Source organism: Lygodium microphyllum, chromosome 27, assembly GCF_053477565.2.
Source record: "Lygodium microphyllum isolate KBCC chromosome 27, Lygodium_microphyllum_v1.1.10, whole genome shotgun sequence".
Taxonomy (NCBI): domain Eukaryota; kingdom Viridiplantae; phylum Streptophyta; class Polypodiopsida; order Schizaeales; family Lygodiaceae; genus Lygodium; species Lygodium microphyllum.
In genome coordinates this window covers 67586111-67610479 of record NC_141161.1, presented here as the reverse complement: position 1 = coordinate 67610479, position 24369 = coordinate 67586111, and the positions used below count along the sequence as shown (strand labels likewise).

At 39.0% G+C, this 24369-nt stretch overlaps 1 protein-coding gene across 7 annotated transcripts in view; it reads right to left on the bottom strand.

Annotated features, from left to right (window-relative positions):
• LOC148012424 (uncharacterized) overlaps positions 1–10717 on the bottom strand; it is a 65098-nt gene extending 54381 nt beyond the window's left edge. For 4 of the 7 annotated variants that reach the window (XR_015689016.1, XR_015689018.1, XM_087668758.1 and 1 more), the window contains exons 1-3: positions 10279–10716; positions 6258–6562; positions 5805–6011 (exon numbers count right to left, since the gene is read on the bottom strand). Coding sequence is in view for 4 of the 7 variants with exons in the window: in XM_087668758.1 (XP_087524884.1) it covers positions 5805–6011; positions 6258–6562; positions 10279–10372 (606 nt within the window). In the remaining 3 variants the exon portion in view is untranslated. Of the gene's footprint in view, positions 1–5804; positions 6012–6257; positions 6567–10278 lie in introns of all 7 variants that reach the window. The other 3 variants (XR_015689017.1, XM_087668761.1, XM_087668762.1) reach the window with 3 other exon arrangements.
• Positions 10718–24369: the final 13652 nt, after the last annotated feature.

Below are 24369 nucleotides of genomic sequence, written 5' to 3'. Positions count from 1 at the left end.
GCACCGGCTTTCAGATTTTTATGCTCAACCCAATAAGACGCATCTAATGCACACCAAGCCCTTTCAAGCCATAGGAGAATCGACTCGTACCACAACCTCCTCATGACCGCTGCAATGCGCTACAGCTGTTGCTTCTTCTTCTTCTGGGGTTTCAAGAATGCCACCTCGACAACCCATAATTCTATAGTCTGCTCCCCAAAGACAATGATTGTTGGATACCATCCCCTAGGCAATCCGCTTCTTCGAGAGACAATGATTGTTCAACCCCTTTCATTACTTCGACTCCACAATCTGCTCCACTAAGAGACAATGACTATTGCCCACCCTTGGCTCAGCCTGAGCCTCCCTTTTCCCCACCCTCGACTACTCAAGTTTGAGAGGCCATCTCTAGGAGTTCTTTGATATCTTCAATACCCCATATACCTTCTTCGGCATGACCGGCAGTACTTCCTTTGTCATCGGATGATTTGGAGTCCATGATCCATGGGTTTTTAAACTCCCTCTCCCTCGTAGAGGGGGTTTCAAAGGGGGATGTACTCCCTTTGCCCTTAAATGGGGCTTCTACTTCTTCGGCTTCAGAGGGGATCCCTCTGTCTCCACCCTCTACGGGGGCACCTACTCATCCTAAAGTTTGTCACCCTCCATTTACTCTTTCGAAATGGCTGTCTTTGAGCAGTCATTTCTCCCATTGATATCCAAGATCTTCAGAGACTACCTAGATCGAGGCCTTGGAGATCCAACAAACGACTTGGTGACGAGGCCTTCGAATTCCTTCCAACATGGAGTTACAAAGCTAGTGGCTTTTCTCCCGAGGTGGAGTCAGGTTCTACACTTCATCCCGTCTATTATTCCTTACTATAGATTACCTTTCAAGTGGAAATCTTGGATCTTTAAGATCCTCTTCTTCTTTATCGTATCTCTCTTTGCTCCTCTTTCTTCATCCCTTTTTGGGCCTAAGAGGGGGTATTGAGAAACCACTTCTTCAATTCACACACTTCATTTAGGGTTTCACACTGACAACCCCAAAAAGGATTGGTGTCCACATTTTGGCCGCTTTTTCAATGGGCGCCCATACAATGGTACACCACCCTAGACGGCTTATGCCTATAAATAGGCACACACTTCATTCATTCTTCACACTCCTACCTCTCTCTCTTCAATCATTCTTGACCACCTTCTTCGGTCACCACCACCACTTCCCTTCTCTCACCAGCCCCTTCCACTGCCCTCACATCCCTTTAGGAGGACTTTATGGTTTGTGGCTCATGGCTACCTTCGCCCTTCCTCTTCTGGGCGCCCTGTTCTAGCATCAGGCCTTGCGTTTGGAGCATCTTCCACCTGGCGTCACCATCATCTACTTAGCATCAGCACCCTTTGCCATCAAGCTCCACCTTCACCTGCCTTTTTCAGGTTGGGGGCATTCTCCTTGCCTAGTGTCATCATCTCATCTTGGTGTCAACATTCTAGCCTCTGGCGACAATCTACATTACCAAGCGTTAGTGATTTCATCACTCATCTATTACAAGGGCTGCTAGGACCTGCGTTTTTGTAGCCTGGCTTCCCCTCCATCACCTGACATCACTCGTTTAGCACAGGGGCTGCCAGGACCTGCGTTTTTGCAGCCTGGCTTTCCTCCATCACCTTGTGTCACTCGTCTGTCACAAAGGCTATTGGGACCTGTGATTTTGCAACCCGCTCATCCTCCATCATTTGGCATCATCATTATCCACTTGGCGTCAGCATTTGGACTACAAGATGGCACAGAGAGACTCAGGAGTGGAAGATGCCTAGCCAATTTAATTATTGGTCAGTCATTATTTTTCTGGGCACCGAAAAAATTATTAGATTAATTTTCTCTAATTAAAGACTGAAAATTATATTTAATGATGGATAATGTTGGAAAAACCATTTGGGAAGGCTGCCACTTGGCAAACTTGCCCATACAGGCTGGTAAAAGGCTGAAGAAGAGAAAAATGAGATGATTCTTGCTGTAGCAAATGTGGGAGAGCTCTGAGCAGCCATGGCCAGCCTATTTTCAGCCATTGCAGCCAACCACGAGTGAATTTTGAGGCGGCGATTGCAAATTTGGATGTCTCAGTTGTAGGCGACAGCATTTAATGCTGTCTTGGCAGGGCAGCAGCTGCATTTGACTGATTTTCAGTCATTCTTCGCAACAAAACTCTGAATTTTCTCTCTCTACAGCTTTCTTTGTCATCTCCCAGCCATTTCATAGCCTTGCTCCGAATATCTCAGCATTTGGATCCTTGGAGGCTGAGAAATTGCAAATTTCTCTGCTGTAAAGCCTAATTTACAGCAAGAATTAGGGTTTAGCAACAACCTCGAGAAGCGTGCCAGAAATTGGAAGCTCCAAGACTTGGATTTTTCAAGGCTAAAGGTGAATTTCAGCTAAATTCAGATGGAGGACTAGCCAACCATTGAATTTGGGACATTTCCATCGTCTATGAAGTGGGTGAAGGCCAATTAAGTGCCCGAATCAAGGGGCAAATCAGATTGAAGACTTGCTGGTCACTTTGGACAGCAAGGGGAGTTTGGATTGCGAAAGGGATCGAGAGAATCCAATTGTAAATCAACTTCTTCAATAAAGCTAAAGAAATACCGAAAGGGGGCGCCAATTCTGGGGCAATCGAGTGTACATTGTCCAAGATCAGTAGGTAAATTTGTATTTTCAGATTTGCATTTATTGTTTGCTGTGGTAATTAAGTTGTAATCAAGGATTCCACGGAAGGAAAGCTGTTTACAACCGACATTAGAGGACTACGGTTCACTTCCTCAACAATTGTCCTTTACCTTCTAGTGATTTACTTTGATAGCCCACTGCCCAAAGGACTGCGTTTTGCTCCCTTCATTGTGTAGATTCCCACAGGTGCTGCCACCTAATTCAAATAGGACAATGCAATCATCTTCCGAGCTTCAGCTCCGCTATATCAGCTTTTCTTCTCATAGCATGATTCAGTGCATCATCACCATGTTCTTCTTGTGTTTCTAAGTTTCTCTTCTCTCTCAATGTTTCCCGTACACACTCTGTGTTACTCCTAGCAAACCCTATTGTCTCTCCGCACCATCGCTTATTTTGACATGGTATCAAAGCATACGTGTTATTTTTGACACCACTAGGGTATTCTTTCGTTCTAGACATTCCGCCATGAAGTGACCTAGTTGACCACACAAGGAGGCCACATGCTATTGCAATGAGGCGCAATCGGTTGGATCACTTTCTAGTAGTATCCCATAGCATGCACAATCAGTTTCGGTTGGCCGCCTTCAAGCTTGGGAGTACTAACACATGGCCTACTGCAGCCATTGTATCCTTAAGGCCCTAGCAAACAATCATGCAACTTTCCATTTCCACTCAAACTCGACATGCCTACTTTAGCAAAGATTGGAAGTCTGCCATTGGCCGCCATGAAATAATATGCACCAACTGCTTATCGTAAAAAAGAGACTGCTTAGTAAGGAGAAGATCCCAAGCCAAAGTGGAAAGGAGCACAACCTCATAGAATCCACACACTGAAGATCTTCTCCACATATTCAGTCTAAAGAAGAAATGCCAGCCACACTGACGGATTCGAGCTAGCACAGTAAGCTAGCCAATAAAGAAAAGAATAACACCTCGATCATGGAACGCAGAAAAAGAACGAAGAACCTCCTAAGTATTCACCTGTATATCTAGAATCTCCTCCTCTGCACAAGAAGGAATAGCTCAATGATTATGCTCAACATACTCCTCCAAGAGAGAATTAGCAAACAAGAGCAACGGTTTCCAATTTGGTTCTTGCAAATCCTGCAAGGTAGAAGCCACCTAAACATATGAGAGAGGCGGAGCATCACCCAAGTCATGGGCTTTAGGAGCAACAACAGGTTCACCATGAAGCTTACTGCATTTGACAAAGGGTTGAACCTCAATGAGAAGGGGAATCATCTCTTCGGTGCAAAGCACCATGTCTTCTTCCAGCACATCTTCTTCAACATCCATGTCTGGATCCAAAGCTGCGATAGCTTGATTCGCATCATCCATATTCAAGCCCACCATGATAGGACGAGACGGTCAACTGGTCATGCTCTCGTTCAATCAGTCATGCTGTTGTCAGGTAGAGCAAGCATGCAAACCCATAGTACTGCAAGAAAGAAGTCATTTGCCGAGCAACAGCCTATCACATGACGGCATGCACCCAAAAAAGGGCAACGGGACAGGAAGGGCACAAGGCAACAAACAGGACACGCACTAAAGGAGGGCATTCACAATAGCTACAAGGCGGTACCTACAAGGCTATGCCTTGTCTCTGTCATTCTTACTCTCTCCTATTCTCTCCCACTGTGCAAAAACAAGGCGAGTGGACTACACGTGCACAAGTACAAGGCGTATGTGTAGTGCGCACGCAAGTGGCGTGTGGCGTGCAAGGATCTCTCATAGGCTACAAATGAAGACGAGCAGATGGACATACTCCAGCACAGGATAGGACTTGCCATCTTTGTGCCTGAGAGCCTAAGATAGAGAAGCATTATATATGCAGATGTACAATATACTATGACATACACGAATGGTACCACTGTCTCTTTCATGATGGTTTTGAAACTCTTTGTCATGTCATGGAGTACAAGAACCAAAGATACCTGGGTCTTTTCCTCCCAGAGCTCCAGAGGCCCTACATAGCACTACTACGAGACGAGGCTACCTCACCAAGAGGGACCCACACAGAGAGCAATGACACTTTTTTCATAGATCCGACCCTACTAACACTACTAGCCTTGCAAAGACACAAACACCCTACCAAATACCTCCCATTCCATGCCATGGATTCAATTGGATAGAGCCATTTCACTCCATTGAGCACGACGACCTTATCTCCCAAGACACGTCCGAGGAGGACACACCATAGTTGGCGGATCAAAGCCATTATCACAAGACACCAAAGACTCACTAGCATGCATATTAGTGGAGCAGTTAGAGACTGCATCATGGTTGAGATCATGTGCCGACCTTGAGATCAACCACGACCTACAGTCTCCACCACATTTTTCTGTATATACTTCTCTCAGATTTGGGTTTCCTTTTCTTTCTAGAGATGGGAAAACACTAGACATGGTTCTACTCTAGCATAGTCCCATCACAAAGTTACTATTAGCATTGTTTCATAGGCCACTTATTTTAATGTTATCTTCACCTTACCGATGAGATGACATTAGACTTTGGATTTTGTCTCATAGGCCACATTGGCCTTATGCAAATGTTATATCTTTCTTTCTTTCTTCCGTGTGTGTGTGTGTGTGTGTGTGTGTGTGTGTGTGTGTGTGTGTGTGTCCGTCCAAATGGATTTTTTCCATCCAAGCAACATGCCCTTCATGACCCATCCATTGTTGTTGTGTACCTCCAACTTGGGATGCATGTTTGAAAGACAATTGAGAGAAGAAATGCTCTGTAAGTTTTACAACTTGTCTACATGTAAGTTTTACAACTTGTCAGACATGTTAGACATCTTTAGAACCGCGTCTCATTAAAAGCTAGTATGGCCATATGGTGGAACATTCTTTGCCCAATGATTATTAAAGTAATCAGTTTTTTTGTAAAGCCTACACCTCCAGTAATTCTTCTCATGTATTGCAACCCTCAACCATGATTTTACCCCCCTTTATCAAGTTGATTGTTTGAAGTTCACTATTAACAATGAGCAAAAACAGCATTGTTATATTACACTCTGCTCGCTATATAAACAGTAAGGCTAACATGAAACCAAACAGATTGTTTTAGAAGATATTAAATGCAGGTGAAACTTGAGATGAGGTACCTGTCGAAATTCAATGCCATAAGTGACCCTTAACTCTGCTGATGGGAATGCAGCAACAAAACTCTCTCCTTCTGATACAAAAAGAAGCTTTCCCAAGATAAAAACATTTCGCCGAACTTGCTTTCCCACTTTATTGATCGCAAGAGAAAGTCCTGCCTCATGAATTGCCTCAACCCATGATTTTGCGGAGCCATCCAACAAAGGAACCTGATAAATTGTACATGAAGTTAGTTTTCCATCAAAGAGAAAGCTTGCCAAAACTTGATGCGAGTGTCTAGAGCCTATTGTAGTACAAGACTCTGCTTTGTGCTTGAATATGACTATATGATATGCTCCAAAATATGGATAGCCTGAAGCTTAGAATTTTGATGCTCAGAAACAAAGTACTAATTGCATCATGCCACACAAGGTGATTACAGTCAAATGCCAACACAGTGGGTGCAGTAAAAGCACCTCATTTCCACCTCCAATCTCTATTCTGCAGTTGTCAACACCAAGCCCTTCTAAAGCAGCGAGGAGATGCTCTACAGTACGGAATCTGGTTTGACCAGATCCAATGCAAGTGCTCAATGTCGTGTCCAGTACGGAGCTAATGCAAGCAGGCACTCTCACTTCTTCATTTGTTTCTGGGCACTTGCTAACAAAGTATCTTCCATCTCCTGCTGCAGCAGGTAATAGGCTCAGAGAGGCTATGTCCCCAGAATGAAGGCCCACTCCTGCCCTTGATACTGGCCTGGACAGTGTTGTCTGAAAAGCACCTGTCTAAGAAAGCTGTTAGTCATGTGTCAAAAGTGCCATCTTCATTTAACTTGTCCAAAAATGCTAGCTGTACTTCTAACAAACCAGCAAAACGACCTGTTTCTCTTCTCTTTTACTAGATTGCTACAGACAAAACCTTGGCAGCTGAGACTTATTCTGAAGATTAATCAGGTATATTTCAACCTCTGACACTCGTTCTCAAATAATTTGACAGTCTCACAAATTCCAAAGAAACAAACTTCTGCAGTCATAAACTCAACCTTTGAGACTAGCTCTTCAGTTTAAACTCTCACAAAATGTTCAGGCCAGTTGGGTCCGGTAAAAAGCCACCTTGGTAGACTAAGCAAATCAACAAACTTCTGTTTAGTGATGGCGGCACTACCTGGTGTGAACCTAAAGAAGCCGATCTACATCCTCAAATAATGGCTACCACAAACCTCTGAACTCAAAACCCCTCACAAGATCTCTGGCTCTAATGTGCAAAAGAATCCATGAAACACTAAGCTGCCACACTGCACAGTCCTCCAAGCAAGGAAGTGATACCCTCAAATCTCCGTAATAGTAGCCTATTCCACCATCCATACCCTAAAACCGAGAAGAAGACCTCTAACATTGAGCTTTATTGAGCTATTGTGTCCAGGTCAATTTTGATCACACCCATTTAGTCTTTGGGCACCCTTTTTTTTGTACATTGACCAACCTGGAGATGTGTCCAGTATTTCTGTATTTATATGATGGCATTGTAGACTCTTCATTCCTGTGTCCTTAGTGACTTTCCCTCCACTCAAATCATGTGTTTCACCTTGTTCATTTGGGTGAAAAGTGAGAGATCCCATGGTATGAGAGAGCACATCCATCCTTGCCGATGCTGTGCATGACAATGCAGGGGACAGTAGGACAAACTCGCAACAAACTAGTCTTAAGGCCAAAGATCTCACCCTGTGAAAATTGTATGCTGGTGTCCAAAGACAAGCAGCACATCATGGCAAAATGCAAAGAAGAGTAAGTTGAACTTGCAATAAACTTGTGCGAAAGCAAGGATCTCACTCTGCAGAAATCATGTGTGCCCCAAGTGGCAGGGTCAAACGCAGGCAGATGAACAGAGAAGAGAAGGCAGATTCAAGCAACCATAGTCAACACCTCAACATGTGGCTATAGTAGACCAAGTATTTCTTTGAAGTTTTGAATACAAGTGACGCATGTGAGACTAGGAAGGTGTACTACAAAAACAAGATTGAGCTTATCTATTTATAGATGGCTAGGTCCTCCAAATTAGGGTTTGTCTTATGGGACATAAACACTCTCTATGAATGCATTTATTTTAATGAAAGTCTTGGTAATTTTATTAATTAAGCTTGTCTAGGGGCCAGCTCAGCATCCCCTCTTAGACCCAAAACTGGAACCAAAAAGGGACTATACCAGCCCAAGCCAATCTTTTTTCTTTTCCCCACCCAAAGTAGCTAGGGCATCAAGCAAAGGATGCAGTCAATTGCCCAATGGCATACCAAGACTACAAAGACAATGGTTATCTTACCAAGGGAGTGAGCCCAAATGATCACCCCAGAGAGGCCAAGGCATCGAACAAAGGGTGCTCCGCTGCCCAATGGCCTACCAAGACCAACGAAGGCAAATGAAACCACTGTGAACTTTTCATTTTGTTTCTTTTTAGGCTTTTAACATTTGATTTGATTTGTCATTAAGTGTAGGTTTTCAATCAATTTTCATCCTATTGAGAACCCTGTGTCCCTAGGGGAGAATAAAGTGATAGTCAAACCCAGCACACCATAAAACAAACAAGCTATCCCGACCACTACTAGGTGTCAATGAGAAGAAAGCCATGAAAGGGATGTGGTGAAGTAAAAAATATAGGTGAAAGCAAAGGAAGACTACAATGTGAGTTGCCATGAATATGGTGGATCCAAAGTCCACTATTTGACCAAAAAGAGATAAATGCGCACAAATGTAATAAACAAAACAAAATGCCAATGCATGGGTTTATGCAAAACGAAATGTAAATCATCATGCTCATACAAAATGCTATGTGATGGTGCCACTTAAACAATGCCCTCGAAGGACAACTGTTTACTTACCCAAGCATCCTTTTATAATCATAGTCATCTGAAGGATACAAATAATAATACAATGTACAAATCATAAATGTCTGTGAAGCAAAAATAAACCAAAATCTTGTCACCCTCAAGAAAAAAGATTGCCCCCTCTCAATGTGGAAGAAAAAGTTAGAGAGAATTACCCTCTCCCCATCAATCCAAAGCAATAGGGGAGGGTGCATCGACGTTGATCGTGGGTACAACATACTAAAGAACCATGCGATTGATTGCTTTAGTCAATATATTTGCAAAATTGTTTGATTAGACACAAACTCTAGGCGAATGGTGCCTAGCTCAACCTGCTCTCTAGTAAAATCCAGTCTCATATTCATAGAGGATTAGGGGTGCATGCATCCTTCTTTTAACAATAAGCCATTTATTTCGGGATTAATTGCTTCTTGGGGTTGTTTTCCCAAGACTAAGTTAGGAGCGAATGCATGACAATACAGAGTGCAAGCCCTAAAATTAGTGGCTCAACAATTATATCCTCTATGGAATATGATTCAGGCAATAAGTGAGCCTTAGCCTTGGATAGCTTATTGTAGTAACTTCCTTTGGCATTGTACAAATTCTCTTGCAAAACAACAATAGAGGATATTAGTATAGATGTGGTACTTCATATGAGAATGCCCCCCTCTCCCCAACATCTTTTGGACTTGTCCTGGTGCTTAGGAGCTCATTCATTGGATATCTTCTTCTCTCAAACGTGTCCCTCCTTTTTAATTTAGCAAGTTGTTTTGCTTTTTTGATCCTTCTCAATCAAATTGAAGCCAAACTCTTACGCCTTTCTTTTCCTATGTGCACTTCTAGACACTCTAGCAATATGGAACCTTTGCAAATTGGCTACCTTTGATGCCACTATTTCTAGTGGGTGCACTTACTTTTGAAGACCTTTGCATAAGTCTCTCTCTAGTAGCTGTGTCACTTGTCAGTTGAGATTAGATAGAACTGAATATGATCTTTTCACAAGTGTTTCTAAACTTACTTAGCTGCACGCACTGAGGCCGTTTATAAAATTTGTACATTGATAAATAATATGATATCTTTCCACAAAAAGAAGTGTGTGCACATAGTGCATAACAAAAGTAGGCTATCTAGTACTCTACCAACTTGTATGAGCCAAGGCTTCAATGGAAAAAGGCAAAGAGACTCCAAATGATATGCTATCCCAAATAATGACAGGGCAAAACCACCATAACTCCAAATTAATACAAGCTCATTTTTGAGGGACTCGTTAGAGTCAATGCTCTCTTCAAGACTTCTCTATCCCAATGCCACACCATTTGCTTATATATTGAGTTAACTCTTGCTACTTCTACTTCTATTGTTCATCCCAACCCTCCCATTGTCAGTGCTGCCGCCCCTGCTGCAAGCATGATATCTATCGCATCATCAAGCATGCATCAGGACTCAGTCATAGTCATCATTCTATTTTTATCGCATTATACATACATGGCAAGCCGGTAACCTTCATCACATCAGGGCCAATGATGACAACTTCCATCACCATCATCGCAATGCTTTACATCATCATCACGTGTGTCATCTCAGTGATGATATTCTCCACATAAGTCAATTTGACAATGTGGAATCGATGACGAAATTACCTGTTTCTGAGAGAAAAGGCGGAGGCAGCTTTGTAGAGAGAAACCGAGAGACCGCTGTCGTGAAGGATGGCCTAGTCGAGCCATGCTTTAACATGACCGCAGCAATGGCTTCACAGAACACCGACAGAGAACCAAAGCCGTGACTGAGCACTGCCTTCTAGAACTCGATGAAAGAAGTATTAAAGAGCACCTACAGACGATGGCAAATCAGCTCGAGGCTTGACTAAAGAAGGATCTTCATCGCTCGAGCATTTGCATGACCAATCTCTACTTCAGTTGCTCATGAAGTATTTCAATACTGACAAGAACCCCGGCTGGAACAGGACTGATGAGTTTCACCCCAAGTCATGTATTGCTACGGCTACCCTTCTGGCCTTCCATTTGTTAGCCCTACGGTAAGGGGGCAATAGAGTGCCACCAAAAAGGGCCCTTCGAGATAAATGTTTGACCATCTCATTCTATTTATTATGAACTAGGCGCTCCCCACCTAAGCTCGCCCTGACGCGTGGCATCCGCCCTTGCATTCTCTTTGTTTTTTGTAGGGGAGGTGGGGGGCTGCCACATGGCACCCGCCCCTCACCTTTCCTTAACTAATAGTATAGATATTGAAAATTTAGCACTTCTATTGAACATCTCATTGGTTTTTGAGGATCTATGAATGTACTTGTTTATAATTTCTTTGAAAGAGATGGATCACGTATTAAGTGGGATAGGTGTATTTATTTACTAAGTGTTGCGAATGATGGAATACATCGTGTGTAAATATATTGCTATGCTTAATCAAGTTTCTTCTCTTTAAAAAGTGATATTTTTTACATGGTCCATATAGGTTGTTGTAGCCTACAGTAGTTGCATTCTTCTTTTCCAAAATCATTTATTGCTCTAGGTTCCTAGCCTTTTCTATGCTATTGGTTGTTGCCTTGATGCTAGCCTCAAATTTTTCTTCGAATGGTTGGTATGTTTCAATGTCCTTCGGTTTTTTTTTCTCGGGTTTTCTTTTGTGTTGCTAGAGTCTTTTTTGAATGTTCGTCGTGTAACCTACATAGACCTTTCCATTTTGTTTGCATTTAATGGTATAGATGAAGTGCGTGCTCTTGTCTCCTTGCATTATCGCTTTTGGTTTGCCTAATAGGTATTGCTTGGACTTGGTGTTGGATGATGTAGCTGTGGTTGAGCTAGTGGCAGCATTTGTAGTGCCTAAGGTTGTTGTTCTGGCGCTGTTAGAAGTTTGATTTCTTGTTGGTTTGCTGGATTTTCCTCTTTTGCAAGGAACGTTACTATCATTATAGATATGCTTTTTTTAATTTTACGTAAAACATATTGTGGATTCTAAAGAAGTTATGTTTTGAGTACTTACCTGGGAGGTATATGGTAGCACTGTATGGATTTCTTTCGATGCCATGGAGCAGGTTGTAGATGTCTCTGTTGAGTAAGTACATGACCTTTTCGACGATCGCAGCAAGCATTTCATGGTTGTGAGTGTAATTGTTTGCTACCATATTTTTTTTAAAGTAATGTGTTAGCTTCTCCTTTTTTAGCTTCTACTAGGTCCTCAAGCAATATGTTTAATCGATAATGTGAGATTTCAATTGCGTATATGGAGATGCCATTTGTTCTAATATCTAGTAAGATTTGGTTGAAAATTGTTTGCAATGGATTGTCCTGTGTATCTTCGTATTGTAGTTTGAATTTATCAATTATGTGTTTTAGAAGTCTTGTGTAATGAGATGTGTTTGTGTTAGTAGGTTAGATTGTTTGGGAAAAGCAAGTAATGAAAATGATAGCAATGTTTATACCATTTGCGATTTTGTTCTGTTCTCCAACAGGTTATTGTTGAGTATATGCTTGGATGTGTCCATCAAATTCTAGAGATCAATGTAGCTTGTGAAGCCGTTGATATATGTCGATGGTCTATGGCCAAAGATGTTCGCCATTCTCATTATTTGCATTTGCAAATGTTGTTTATTTGTAAAAAAGAGTGAAAAGTAATTGTGTTGGTATTTGCGAAATGATTCTAATTCATACGATAATCTTTAGAAATGAAACAACAAAATTGTTTGTTTTTCGTACTTGTTGTAATAAGTATGGGCGATGTTTTTAGGTTGTGTCATACTATAGTGGTGTACGTTAGATTCTGTTGTTGAGATGTGTTGTTTGTATGTGTGAGTCATTATATTGTGTATGGTATTGGTGCAAAGGAAGATGGAACTGGGAGTCTGACCATACATAAGTTTTTCCTTTCGGTTACGCAAGAGAGCATCATGTAGACTAGTTTGGGCATGAACACACTCCTTATGTGTAGGAGCATTTTTTGGGCAATTGTAGCTCTTTGAGATTTGTGACCAATGACTGCATATATGCAAGTGTCAGTGAGAATGCCAATTTGTGGTACCACTTTGATGTTTAGTGCTTTGCATTGATGCTTGCCACGTCGTAGTGTTATTCGTTGGTTAGTTGATTGGATCATCACTTGGATTTTGGAGATCATGTTGTCATTTATTGTTTTGATATGGTCAATTTTACGTGTGGCACTATTTGTAGCACCTATAGTAAGATCAATGTTCTATGTGATCATTATGGTTGCTTGGATTGTTATCTCTTCTATCTTATGGAAGTTATTGTCTTGTAATCAACTCTGCAATGCTTACTCTTTAGTTTTGCAAAGCTAGTTACAAGACAAGAACTTCCATGAGATAGAAGAGTGTAGTATTTATGCAGTAGTTAGTTGTTGTACTTATGGACGTCTTTCTTGTGTGTGTGTGTGTGTGTGTGTGTGTGTGTGTGTGTGTGTGTGTGTGTGTGTGTGTGTGTGTGTGTGTGTGTGTGTGTGTGTGTGTGTGTGTGTGTGTGTGTGTGTGTGTGTGTGTGTGTGTGTGTGTGTGTGTGTGTGTGTGTGTGTGTGTGTGTGTGTGTGTGTGTGTGTGTGTGTGTGTGTGTGTGTGTCTGGTCTACTAAGTCTAGAACCTCCTTCTTGTCAATGATACACTGATAAAGGCATTGTTGTATCTCTTCCTTGGTTGGATATCGATGCCTAATCACTTGCATGAATTGTGGGAATTGCATGTCTTGAGCCTGTCGGAACTAAAGTGCGGAGGATGTGGTGTTGCGCATGTGTCCACTGTATTGATGACATGATGTGACATTGTTGGCAAAACTCAGTCCAATGGTTGTGCAAATTGGTGGCAATTGTGTAAGGTCATCGAACAATATCACGAGCTTTTTGTCCAATGGATTGGGTAGAGAGCCTTGGCAAACATTGACTATTTGACATACTATTATGTCAAATGTTACCTATGTCAACATTGACATCTTGTCTTGATGATGATTGTTTTTGCTTCTCTTATTGCAATCTACTGCTCATATGTCTCGCAATGATATAGGATATTGACGTGCACAGATCGATATTTAAATTGGTAGTGGATCGTGGTGGACAAGCTGGATGGTCAAGTTGCAGAAGCTGCTCCTGTCCTTGTTGTTAGTAGCACACTTTTATTATTGGCAATGATATCGTAACGGTAGTAGCTATGGACAAGCTCGATGGTCAAGTTGCAGAAGCTGCTCCTGTCCTTGCTATTAGTAGCACACTTTTATTATTGGCAATGATATCGTAACGGTAGTAGCTTATGAGAAAGCTTTTCCACTACTTAATGTGCTATTAACGATGTGGAGGCCGAATGTTGCATGGATGAGTTGGTTGTAGACCATTTGTTATTTTGTTGTTAAGGTACTCCCAAGTATTGTTCTAAGCTCTTTTGTTAGTTATAACATCTTGGTTCATGTTGATGCAACATTGTTCTGATGGTTAGTTGATGTTGCATTTGATGTGAATATTGTTGGGTTGTCTTTAATGATTGGAATTTCTTGGATAATCATATTCATTAGCTGGTGGGTCCAATCCGATGCAAGTAAATTCTTATGTGTACTTGGTGATGTACATTTCAAGGTCTTTCTCATTCACGATGACAAGATTATAGAGTTGGCACTCTACGTAGTATGATCGTGTCGTATTTTCATTGCTCTTTGCTCGCTCTCAAACCTGAACATTGCTCACTACAATAATGTGTTGAAGAAAAAGCCTTTAGTTTGGTGGCCTGGGTGGAAATTGCTGAATCATACCAGTCTTTTGTGAGGATGGGTGATGTTTTCATAAGCATCTAGTAGATTGTCTTCAAGATCATATATAGATGAACATTTTGAGGTTGTCTAAGCACGATGGTTGGGTGCAATATAGATTGACAGGTGCATGACAATATTACATGTCCTTGTGAGCTTTTGTTATCATATCTACTAGGGGAGGTGTCAATGTATTTAACAGCCTTGGTTCTTATTACTATTAGAATCTGCATGCTATTTAAGGCCACCTCGGTGGGGGATATTAGCTTGGAAAGTATTATAGTGGAGACTAGTTTTTGCTTGTTTGAGTCCAAGTCTTGTAAGCCTAGTCTTTTGGCATCTTCTATCTAAATGTTTAATCTACTTATTGGCTTGGCCTTTGTTGCATACTTCAACAAGTAGAATGAGATGGATGAGTTTATTACTTGTTGAATGTTCATGTGGATCCCCCAAAAGATTAGTAATGTTGGGTAATATGGCAGACATTGCGGTACTCATCTCCGGGATGGTAGTAGATGTATAGCTATGTTTTGAGGTCTATTATCGGTTCTGGATTGTTGCAAATGGAATATAGCACACGTGATGACACTTATGTTGTTTTGCCAAGACAAGGGCTCTTAGTTTTGTGTCAAACTGCATCAATCATTGTTCAATGAAACGTATGCACAGATCTCGTTTGTTGTATTGTCAATGTCTACATCGTGCAACCATAGGATGACATGTGTGTGCAATGAGTCCCTGTATTGAATCTCGTATCTGACAACATGATGTTGTATGCATCCTAGACAAGCGGCTTTCCCAATGATGCATTGATTGAAATATATTTGGAACCTAGTGTGAAATAGGATAGTGCACTCAACAATCTTTCTATGAGAATTAGGGATTGAACTCCTTTGCAATGGCTTCTAATGTGTTGATCTTAGCCCACCTTATACCAATCACCTCATTTGCAATAAATGTAAGGAATATGTGAGGCATGCCCCACACATCCACCATTTCGATAAGGTCCTTCAAGTTACACTGGTGCTAAGAAGGGGACCTTAGTATTGATATAGAAATGCTATAGCGAAGTATTTTCCTAACGACTTCCTCATTGGAAATGTTATTGTTTACTCACTTATAGTTGTTGATGTCTCTTTGCAAGCAAGTATTGCTCATGTTGTTTGCAATTAACACAGCTTATTTTAGTTGTGGTATAAGATTGGGGATGTCAAGCTTGTGCAAGTATAGACATAGAATAGTGTCGACATTTGCATCTTGATGTATTCACTAAGATACATGCTACCATTATATGCACCACATCCAAATGGAAAGGGAAATAGGAGTAGGGCATTCTACAACGTGATATTTGGACAACATGAGCATGTTGTTGCACCTAAGCCATCTGTTTTGAATGTTGATGTTTTTTGTAGAAGCTTGCTATCGTCCCGAAGGATGGTGCATGCAAACTCATGTTGATCAACCTTTTAAAATACTTGTTGTCAACTAGGCTTGACTATGTTGTCAAGCAAAGCATAACTTGCTTCATTTTCCATTTGTAACATTGGATCAAACTGGGATATTTAACTATGCTATTCTAGAATCCTTTCAATTGATTGCTTACTAAGGACGCAAAGATATGTCTTTGGATATTCATGTTCAACTATTGTGTTGTATTTTTTGCTAAGGGGATTATGCATGATATCAAATGCAAATACATTAGTAATGGTGGATGTTTTCAAGTTAAGTCTTGTTGATGGATGACAAAGTAGTGCATTATTCCAATAGACCAAAGGATTGTCAAGAATCAATTATCTATCCAATGTTTCATTTGCGATTGTTGTTGTCATTTTGGAGACTGACATGGAGGCATGAATGATGCTTAGAAGCTATAGTTGTAGCAGTTTAGCACGTATAATTCTTTTTGTGTAGTTTGGTAATAGGGGCAACTATGTGTTTGTTTGGGCCTTTATTTCCACAACATGGTTCACATTTTGCTACTACGAGGTCAACCATGTGTTATTGGCATATAAGAATGAGGATAGTGTGCTTGACAAAGCTATTGTAACTTTGCATTTGTTCTGTATAGATATTACTTATTTGTGAGGCTATAGTTTGATGATGCATTGTGACTACTCCACAAGTTGAACATATTACCAGTGTGCCAATGATGCTTGCACATTCTGTCACCAAAGATAATTCAAATTTGTGTATATCATACCAACTTGTAGCATATGGTTTTAGTGTTGTTTTTCTAGAAGCCATAATTTTTCTTTTCCTGGAACCTCGTAAATGAGGTCCTATATTTGGTATCTACATGGAGTCCATTACTATTGTGTATCCTATTGTGTTAGAATAGTACAATTCCATGATTGAATGGACTATTCCATCTTAATTTATATGCTTGCAAAGACCAAAAAATGTATTCAAGTAAAGCTTAGCAAAATGAAATGACATGTCTTTAAAAGTATGAAACACATGAACTATACTTACCAGTTTTTGGAGCTAATTAGATTTCGTTTGGAACTTGTTGTATAACTTGGCACGTTTTGTTGATCAAGAGCACCTTGCAAAAAAAGAAAATGAAAAACCAAAAAATCGCTTGATCAAAGTCCGAGATGTGGTATTTTCTATGTTTGTCTTTTTTTAGAAACACGCTCTATTTTTTATGCGATATGTTCTGTTGATCAAGAGCACCTTGCAAAAAAGAAAATGAAAAACCAAAAAATTGCTTGATCAAAGTCTAAGATGTTGTACAACTTGGCACGTTTTATTGATCAAGAGCACCTTGCAAAAAAGAAAATGAAACCCCAAAAAATTGCTTGATCAAAGTCCGAGATGTGGTGTTTTCTATGTTTACCCTTTTTTAGAAACACGCTTTGTTTGAGACTGAACTTATAAGTTGTTAATGTTAAGTAGTAAGAAAAAAGAACACACAAACATGCTATGCAAGCAACATGCCAAAGAGCTAGCACAAGTCTCTTCGTTGTTTTATAATCACAGGGGAAGGTGTCATTCCCTCATCTTTTGAGAAGGTGTGGACTTTTCTTTGGTTTGCTTTTCTTTCCTTTACTATCGATGATAACAAAAATGGAAAAAAAATAGAATCTAACCTTATTAAAGGTTATATGTATGATGATTATAGCTGCCTTTGTTAAACTTAAGCCTACAATAATCAGATAGAAACGAATGAGCAAACTGCATTAATTCTAAGTAAACAATTATGTAGAAAATACTAACAATATAAAAACTAAAAGTATTAGTAAACTTATCCATATTTATATTAGTTTTTAATTGAATAATATTACTTAATTATTATAGTTACTAAAAGTTAAATTAATTATAATCACTTCTAACTAATTCATTATACTATAATTTAGTTTACATAATTCTAAAGTAATTAACTATTAAATCACTAATGACTAATTATTTCTTTAAATAGTATTAATAATATTTAATTTATATAATATAATTACTATTATTATAATGATAAAGTAATTAGTTATTAAAATATTTAACTAGTTAATTAAGCTACTAATTAACTAACATCAATCTAACTAACTAATTAATCTTCTAACTAATTGCTACTAACTAACAAATTAATAACTAATAAATAGCTAATTAATAATTAATAACCCTAAACATTAAGTAATTAATAGTCTAACTAACTACTAATTAATTATATAAAGGCTCCTAACCAACTAAGAGTTAAACTAGTAATTAATTAACATTAATCAAACTCACTAATTAATAATCTAAATATTTTTTTGACCATTATTGCTTAAATTAACTAATTGTAACTAAGAATTAATTAACTAAATCATTTAACTATTTGTAATAATAATTAATAAGTAATAACCTTAACTACTAAGTAATTAATAGTTTAGCTAATTACTATTTAACTATACAAAGGTTTCTAGCTAACTAAGAATTAAACTACTAATTAACTAACATTAATCAAACTAGCTAATTAATTATACAAAGGCTTCTAACTAACTAAGAAGTAAACTACTAAACATTTAACATCAATCGAACTAACTAATTAATAACCCAAATAATCATTTCTAACTAATATTCAAGCAACTAAATTATTCAATTGATTATAACTAATAATTAATTATACTTAATTAATTAATTAAAATCATTTAATCAGATAATACTAATTTGTTAATCAATTAGCTAATTGATTCACTATATCTAAATTGTTTAATTAACTAATACTAAATATACTAAATCATTTAATTGACTAAAGCTAATTGTTTAACAAGACATCGATTAGCTATAACTAATGAAACTAGATCATTAAATTGACTAATATAAATTGTTCAACAAGACGTTGATTAACTAAATTAACCAATAATTAATTAACTTATAGTTAGTTAAACTAACTACTATAATTACATTGATCTAATCTTACTACTAACTAATTAAAATAATTAATAATTAAATTAACTAATTGAAATAAATCATTAAATTGACTAATACAAATCATTTAACAAGACATTGATTAACTAAATTAACTAATCCTTAGTTAAACTTACTAATGTAATTGTAGTAATCTAATCTTACTACTACCTAATTAAAATCCTTAATCGTTTAATTGTACTAAGTTAAACTAACTAATCATGATAAATCATTTAATTAACTAACTAATACTAAACCTTCATAAGAATGAGAGGCATATTTCAAGCTTGGAGTTTATTGTAGATAGGGTTTGTTCTATGGAATTTGGTAACCAATGATTAACCTTGCTATGGATAAACAAATTTGCCTCTTACTACTAGTGACAAAAATTGTCTTCAAACCATCATTTAGAAACTAGTTCACAATTGATGAGAACAAGAGGTGAGTGCATCTTTCATCACCCGGGGGGGTGCTATCTAGCAATTAGTTTCTTTTAATTAATGTACATGCCTTATTTGAATAGCAAGAGAAAGCATTGGGTTCAATTGTAAACTATATTGATATACCAAGGATGTTGGATTACAAACTATATTGAGACAATACATTGACTTCAACTTACATACTAGGCTTAGGTGAGAGGACTTGCATGAGTTGGACATGACAAAAGTGTCATTTGTTTGTCATGCAAAGAAGCCCTCCCATGACAAAACTATCATTTGTTTGACATGCTAGTAGTTCAAAACATATTTGATGGATAATAGAGCAATCATAGGATTGGAGGTTGCAAAATGCAACTGTCATGGTTGTGTGTGACTGCAAGGCATCTACTCATGGGCTGTGTCTCTTCTCTCTCATGGCATGACATCGTGTTGCCCTCCTCAATCGCGATGCATTACTAGGAATATGTAAGGCTGTCAAACAAGCGTTCTCCATGGGTAGCCCCTCCCAAAGAACTGCTCTCATGTGCTTCTTGGCCTCCCATGAGTTATGTCTCCCATTGCTTCCTCTTCTCCCTTGTTTTCTTTTCCTCTTTGTGTTGCCTCTTCTTAGCTTCGATGGCGGCCATCTTAGCTTTCTTGACTTGAAGCCTCTTATTTCATCTTTCCTCCTTTTGGCACTCCAATAACATCTTCTTTGCATTTTTGCTCGCATAGACTTTATATACTGATTGGATTTGAGTATAAGTGACTAAGAGTAGTCAACAAATGCCTCTCAATTGACCTATTGATGACAACATCCTCACTTGGCATGCGTAGAAGCTCAAACAAGTTAGAGTTGGGTTGTGTGTTGGATGGAGGCATTGTGCTTGGTTCCAAAGGAGGCTGAGGCGATTGGCTACTCACAGCCATGCTCGAGAATACTTCAACTACATCTCCTTCAAAGTCCTTGTGCATGGGGGTATTAGGCACTTGGCTATAATCAAGGGGGTTTTGGACTATTGTATTATCATCCACATTTGGTGCCTCTTCATCCAATAACACCTCACTAATATCCATATTGAAACATGGCATATGCTCATGCCCCAATATATCATGATTCAATGGCCATATTCCGATAGCATGAAATCTAGCCTTTATGTTTGACTCCAAGCATGCAATCACTAGTACTCTTGAGGCAATACTAGCATGCTTCCCCTTTGATGCTTGATTAGAGTGTGGTCACACAACTGCCACAACTTTCCCTCTTTTGTAAAGTAGGACTTGAACAATTTAAACATGGAGACATCCAAAGGTTGGAGCTTGTGTGAGGTATGGGCTAGAAGAGTGATAATGTCTATGCCAACATCCTTTACCTTTGCCACAAATTCAAGTCTTGTGTGGCTACCATGCCCATCCCCAATAAGTAAATGTTGAGAAGAAGGAGATGGAGGGTTTGAGACAGCCACCATGAAGCTCTCTGATGGCTCTTCAAATAGCTACCCGATCGTCCATGCCTTGTTTAGCACAGACAATATAGCCCCTTCTTCACACTCCAAAAAATAATCTTGCATAGCCTTTTTACCTTTGAAGATATAGTAGCTCGACAGTGCATATGTAGTAGCATTCACACAAAATGATATAGTCAACAACTCCACGTTGTTGGGAGACATGCCACAGACATTCTTGGATCCTTTCCTTGCAAAATCTCACATGCATCTATCCTTATTGCCTTGCACACCCGTCTCATCTGCATTCTAGGTATTCTCAGGGGGGTATGATGCTCATTGTACATCGTGGTCAAGTTATCATGAAAAGTTCTTACCACTTCAGGCCACAAAGCAATTGCATAAGATCTATCAAGGCCCCGACAATATGGATTGTAAGATGCTGGTGTCTTGCGAAATCCATCACACCAACTTTTTCCAAGGATGCCATCAGTAAATGGGCTATTTCAGGATTGGACTATCTCAATAACCTTCATTTTCATAGTATTTAAAGATACCCCATGACTAGTGTCTTGCATGCAAAATGACCAATCAACAAGTGCCTTCTCTTCTTCATCAAACAATATAGTTGCTGGACCCTTCCTCTTTTTCTTGGTTAGCCGACCATCAATCCACTTCCCCAATGATGTTGTACTCATTCCATACTACCTACTACACTCCCTCATTGGCATGCCATCCTCATGAGCTACAATTACAAAAATCATATTCATTCCATGTTTCTTGTTGTCTTTTCTTGCAAGTAATCTTTATAGGGGACTTGGGAGGAGGTGGAAGAGACAATATGGGAGCCTCACTGGATTGTTTGCCATGCAATGGAGTGAATGGACCACTTTTCTTATTAGATGGTTTAGGAGGATGTGTCCTTTTGTAATGCAAACAAGTTGATTTGGGCGAGGCTATTGTTGTGTGACTTTGTGGTCTAAAAACGGCCTTATTGGGTCATCTTCATGCATTTGGCCTCTTGGTTGGCATGCTACAGAGGGATTAGAAAATGGGATGTGTTAGACAACACAATAGAGGAGGAGTAAATTAGAGAAGTTGGTGTTATAGCACTAAATAAGAGAACTATGTGTTTAAAAACACAACATTGTTGTGAATGATAGCCTTAGAGATGTAGATATGGGGAGTGTCCTACCAATTTTTTTTGAAAATGTTAGGTGTTGCATTATGGAGATTGCCACTCTAAGTTGCCCACTAAGGTTGTGCTATACCTTGTTTGAGTAAAAAATCATAGTCATTGCATTGAACCCTCTTCTTCAATGGTTGTTCCATAGGCAAATCATTGGGTGCTTTAGCTTCTCCTTCAAATTTGGGAAATTTGGGTAGCCTAGTTTTTGGTGGGGTCTTTGTTGACTAGGCAAAATTCAAGAGATATCACATGGATTCCTCCACATTGACAAACTCTATGCCCTTGCCTGTTTAACAAGAAAGTAATGCATAAGACATGGGAGACAAAGGGATGCCTTAAAGATACACATACTTTGCACTCGCATATTCAATACATGCTAGGATAGGAAAAGCATGATAGGGTAATGATTATGATGAGATTGGTTTTTGAGTTTAACAATTAAGAAATTCCACTAATCAATGAAGCTTTGATAGCTATTTGCAGAGCAAGGTATTTAGTAGAGCAACAAATTTGAGCACACTAGAATTGAGTAACCAACGACATTGTGTACACTGTACTTGAGCACGCAAGAGTGTATCTTTTCAACATAATTGGTTGCACAAGAATACTCAACAATAGTAGGATTGAGTGCACAAAAAATGCACATTGTAGAGTAGATAGCAACAAAGCACACACTGAGATCAGGGAAACATGAAAGAGTTAACAGAAGACTTTAAATGAAGCGTTGCTAAATACATCAACCTAGATACATTCCAAGGTACTAAAGAAGGAGTTTGCTGGGCGCTCACGAAAGAGATGACAATTGCATTGGACTCTTGATAGCAATGCTAAATACCTCAAAGCATGTACATTCCTAGGAGTTTGATAGGCACTCAGGAATGAGATGATAACTGCACATGGTACTTAGGAAAGCAATGTTGAAATGCTCAATGCATGGAGATTGCTAAGTCATTAGAGAGACTATAGAATATTTAAGATTGGGATGACAGGAGTAGAGTATGTAGGAATCAAATTGACTGTAATGACTATTGATGGAAGGCAAGGTTTTATAGGCAGGGGATGGGGTGGCCTTTTTAGTTACCCACTTAGATTTGATTAGCTTTATTTTTTGAATTCAAATTATAACACATTAGCTAAGATTAGAGGTACTAAATGTGGTCTAGTGTGATTTTGGTAACAAACTTGCTGGGGAGAGGGAGCTTTTTGTGATCAATTGATGTTGCATGCAGTAGGACCAGGAAGAAAGCAAGTAAATGAAAAGGGACAATGACAGAGGACTAGAAGAAGCATAGAAAGAAGCGCAATGTCATAGGGCTCAAAGAACACCATGCCACTATATTGACTCATTTCTTGATTCTTTTTGGATTTGCAAGTGCTTTCTAGGTTTATTGCTTTATTATGCCTTGACTGTAGTAAAAAAATGTAATTCTCTTGGGGACTGTTACATTTTTAGCCCCCTTACCCTAGATGCTCCTTTCATATCAGGGCTTAATTTGAAGCTTTACACCAAACTTTGAAGCATCATTTGTACTATTGATTAACACATTTCACACACACACACACACACACACACACTCTCTCTCTCTCTCTCTCTCCAAATTTTTTCGATATCTTTTTCAATTTCTTTTATTTCCTATTTCTCTCTCTCTTTGCCCAAACTTTTTTATTCTCTAAATAGAACCATATGTTTTTTTTGGGTGGCAAAGGGAGGAGGGGTTTGTTGAGAGACACATACAAACACATTCATACACGTGCATTCGACATTAAACAATGTACGTGACTCGAGAGGTTGTGTGTTCAACAATATACGTGACCCCTATGTTGCTACTACAGGTGATCCCAAACTAATGCCTACCCTTCATTTGATAGTGTATCTACACTCTCTCTTGGGTGGTTTGTGCCTATGGGAAAAATAGCAAGGTTGTAAGACCAATCTTTGAGCAGGCATGTTTGGGTGGTCGCACATGATAGCCAAGGGCTGCACCATGTGGAGCAAGCCAAAGATTTTACGGAGGGCCCTCCGCGTGCACCATGTGGCCCCCCACAAAGCCTTCTATCGATATAATATGAGGTTGTGCATATCCACAAAGAGAGAGAGAGAGAGAGAGAGAGAGAGAGAGAGAGAGAGAGAGAGAGAGAGAGAGAGAGAGAGAGAGAGAGAGAGAGAGAGAGAGAGAGAGAGAGAGAGAGAGAGAGAGAGAGAGAGAGAGAGAGACCCCTAGCATTCACTCTCTTAAATTATCCTCCTCAAGTATGTACTACATATAATCTATTATATATTATTTGTATATTAACACACATATAGATATAAGATAATAAAAGATGTGGAAACAGAGAGGGTTTTCAAAGATTTATATATAATTTTTATATTTTGTTAACCTTATTTACTACATATTTTAAATATTCAATAATTATAATATTTTACATATACATATTATCAATAAATATGGTAATTATATAATTATATCATTATATATACAATTTTATTACTTATTACGTAATTATATTTAATGTACTTATATATTTTTGTTCCCTTGAATGA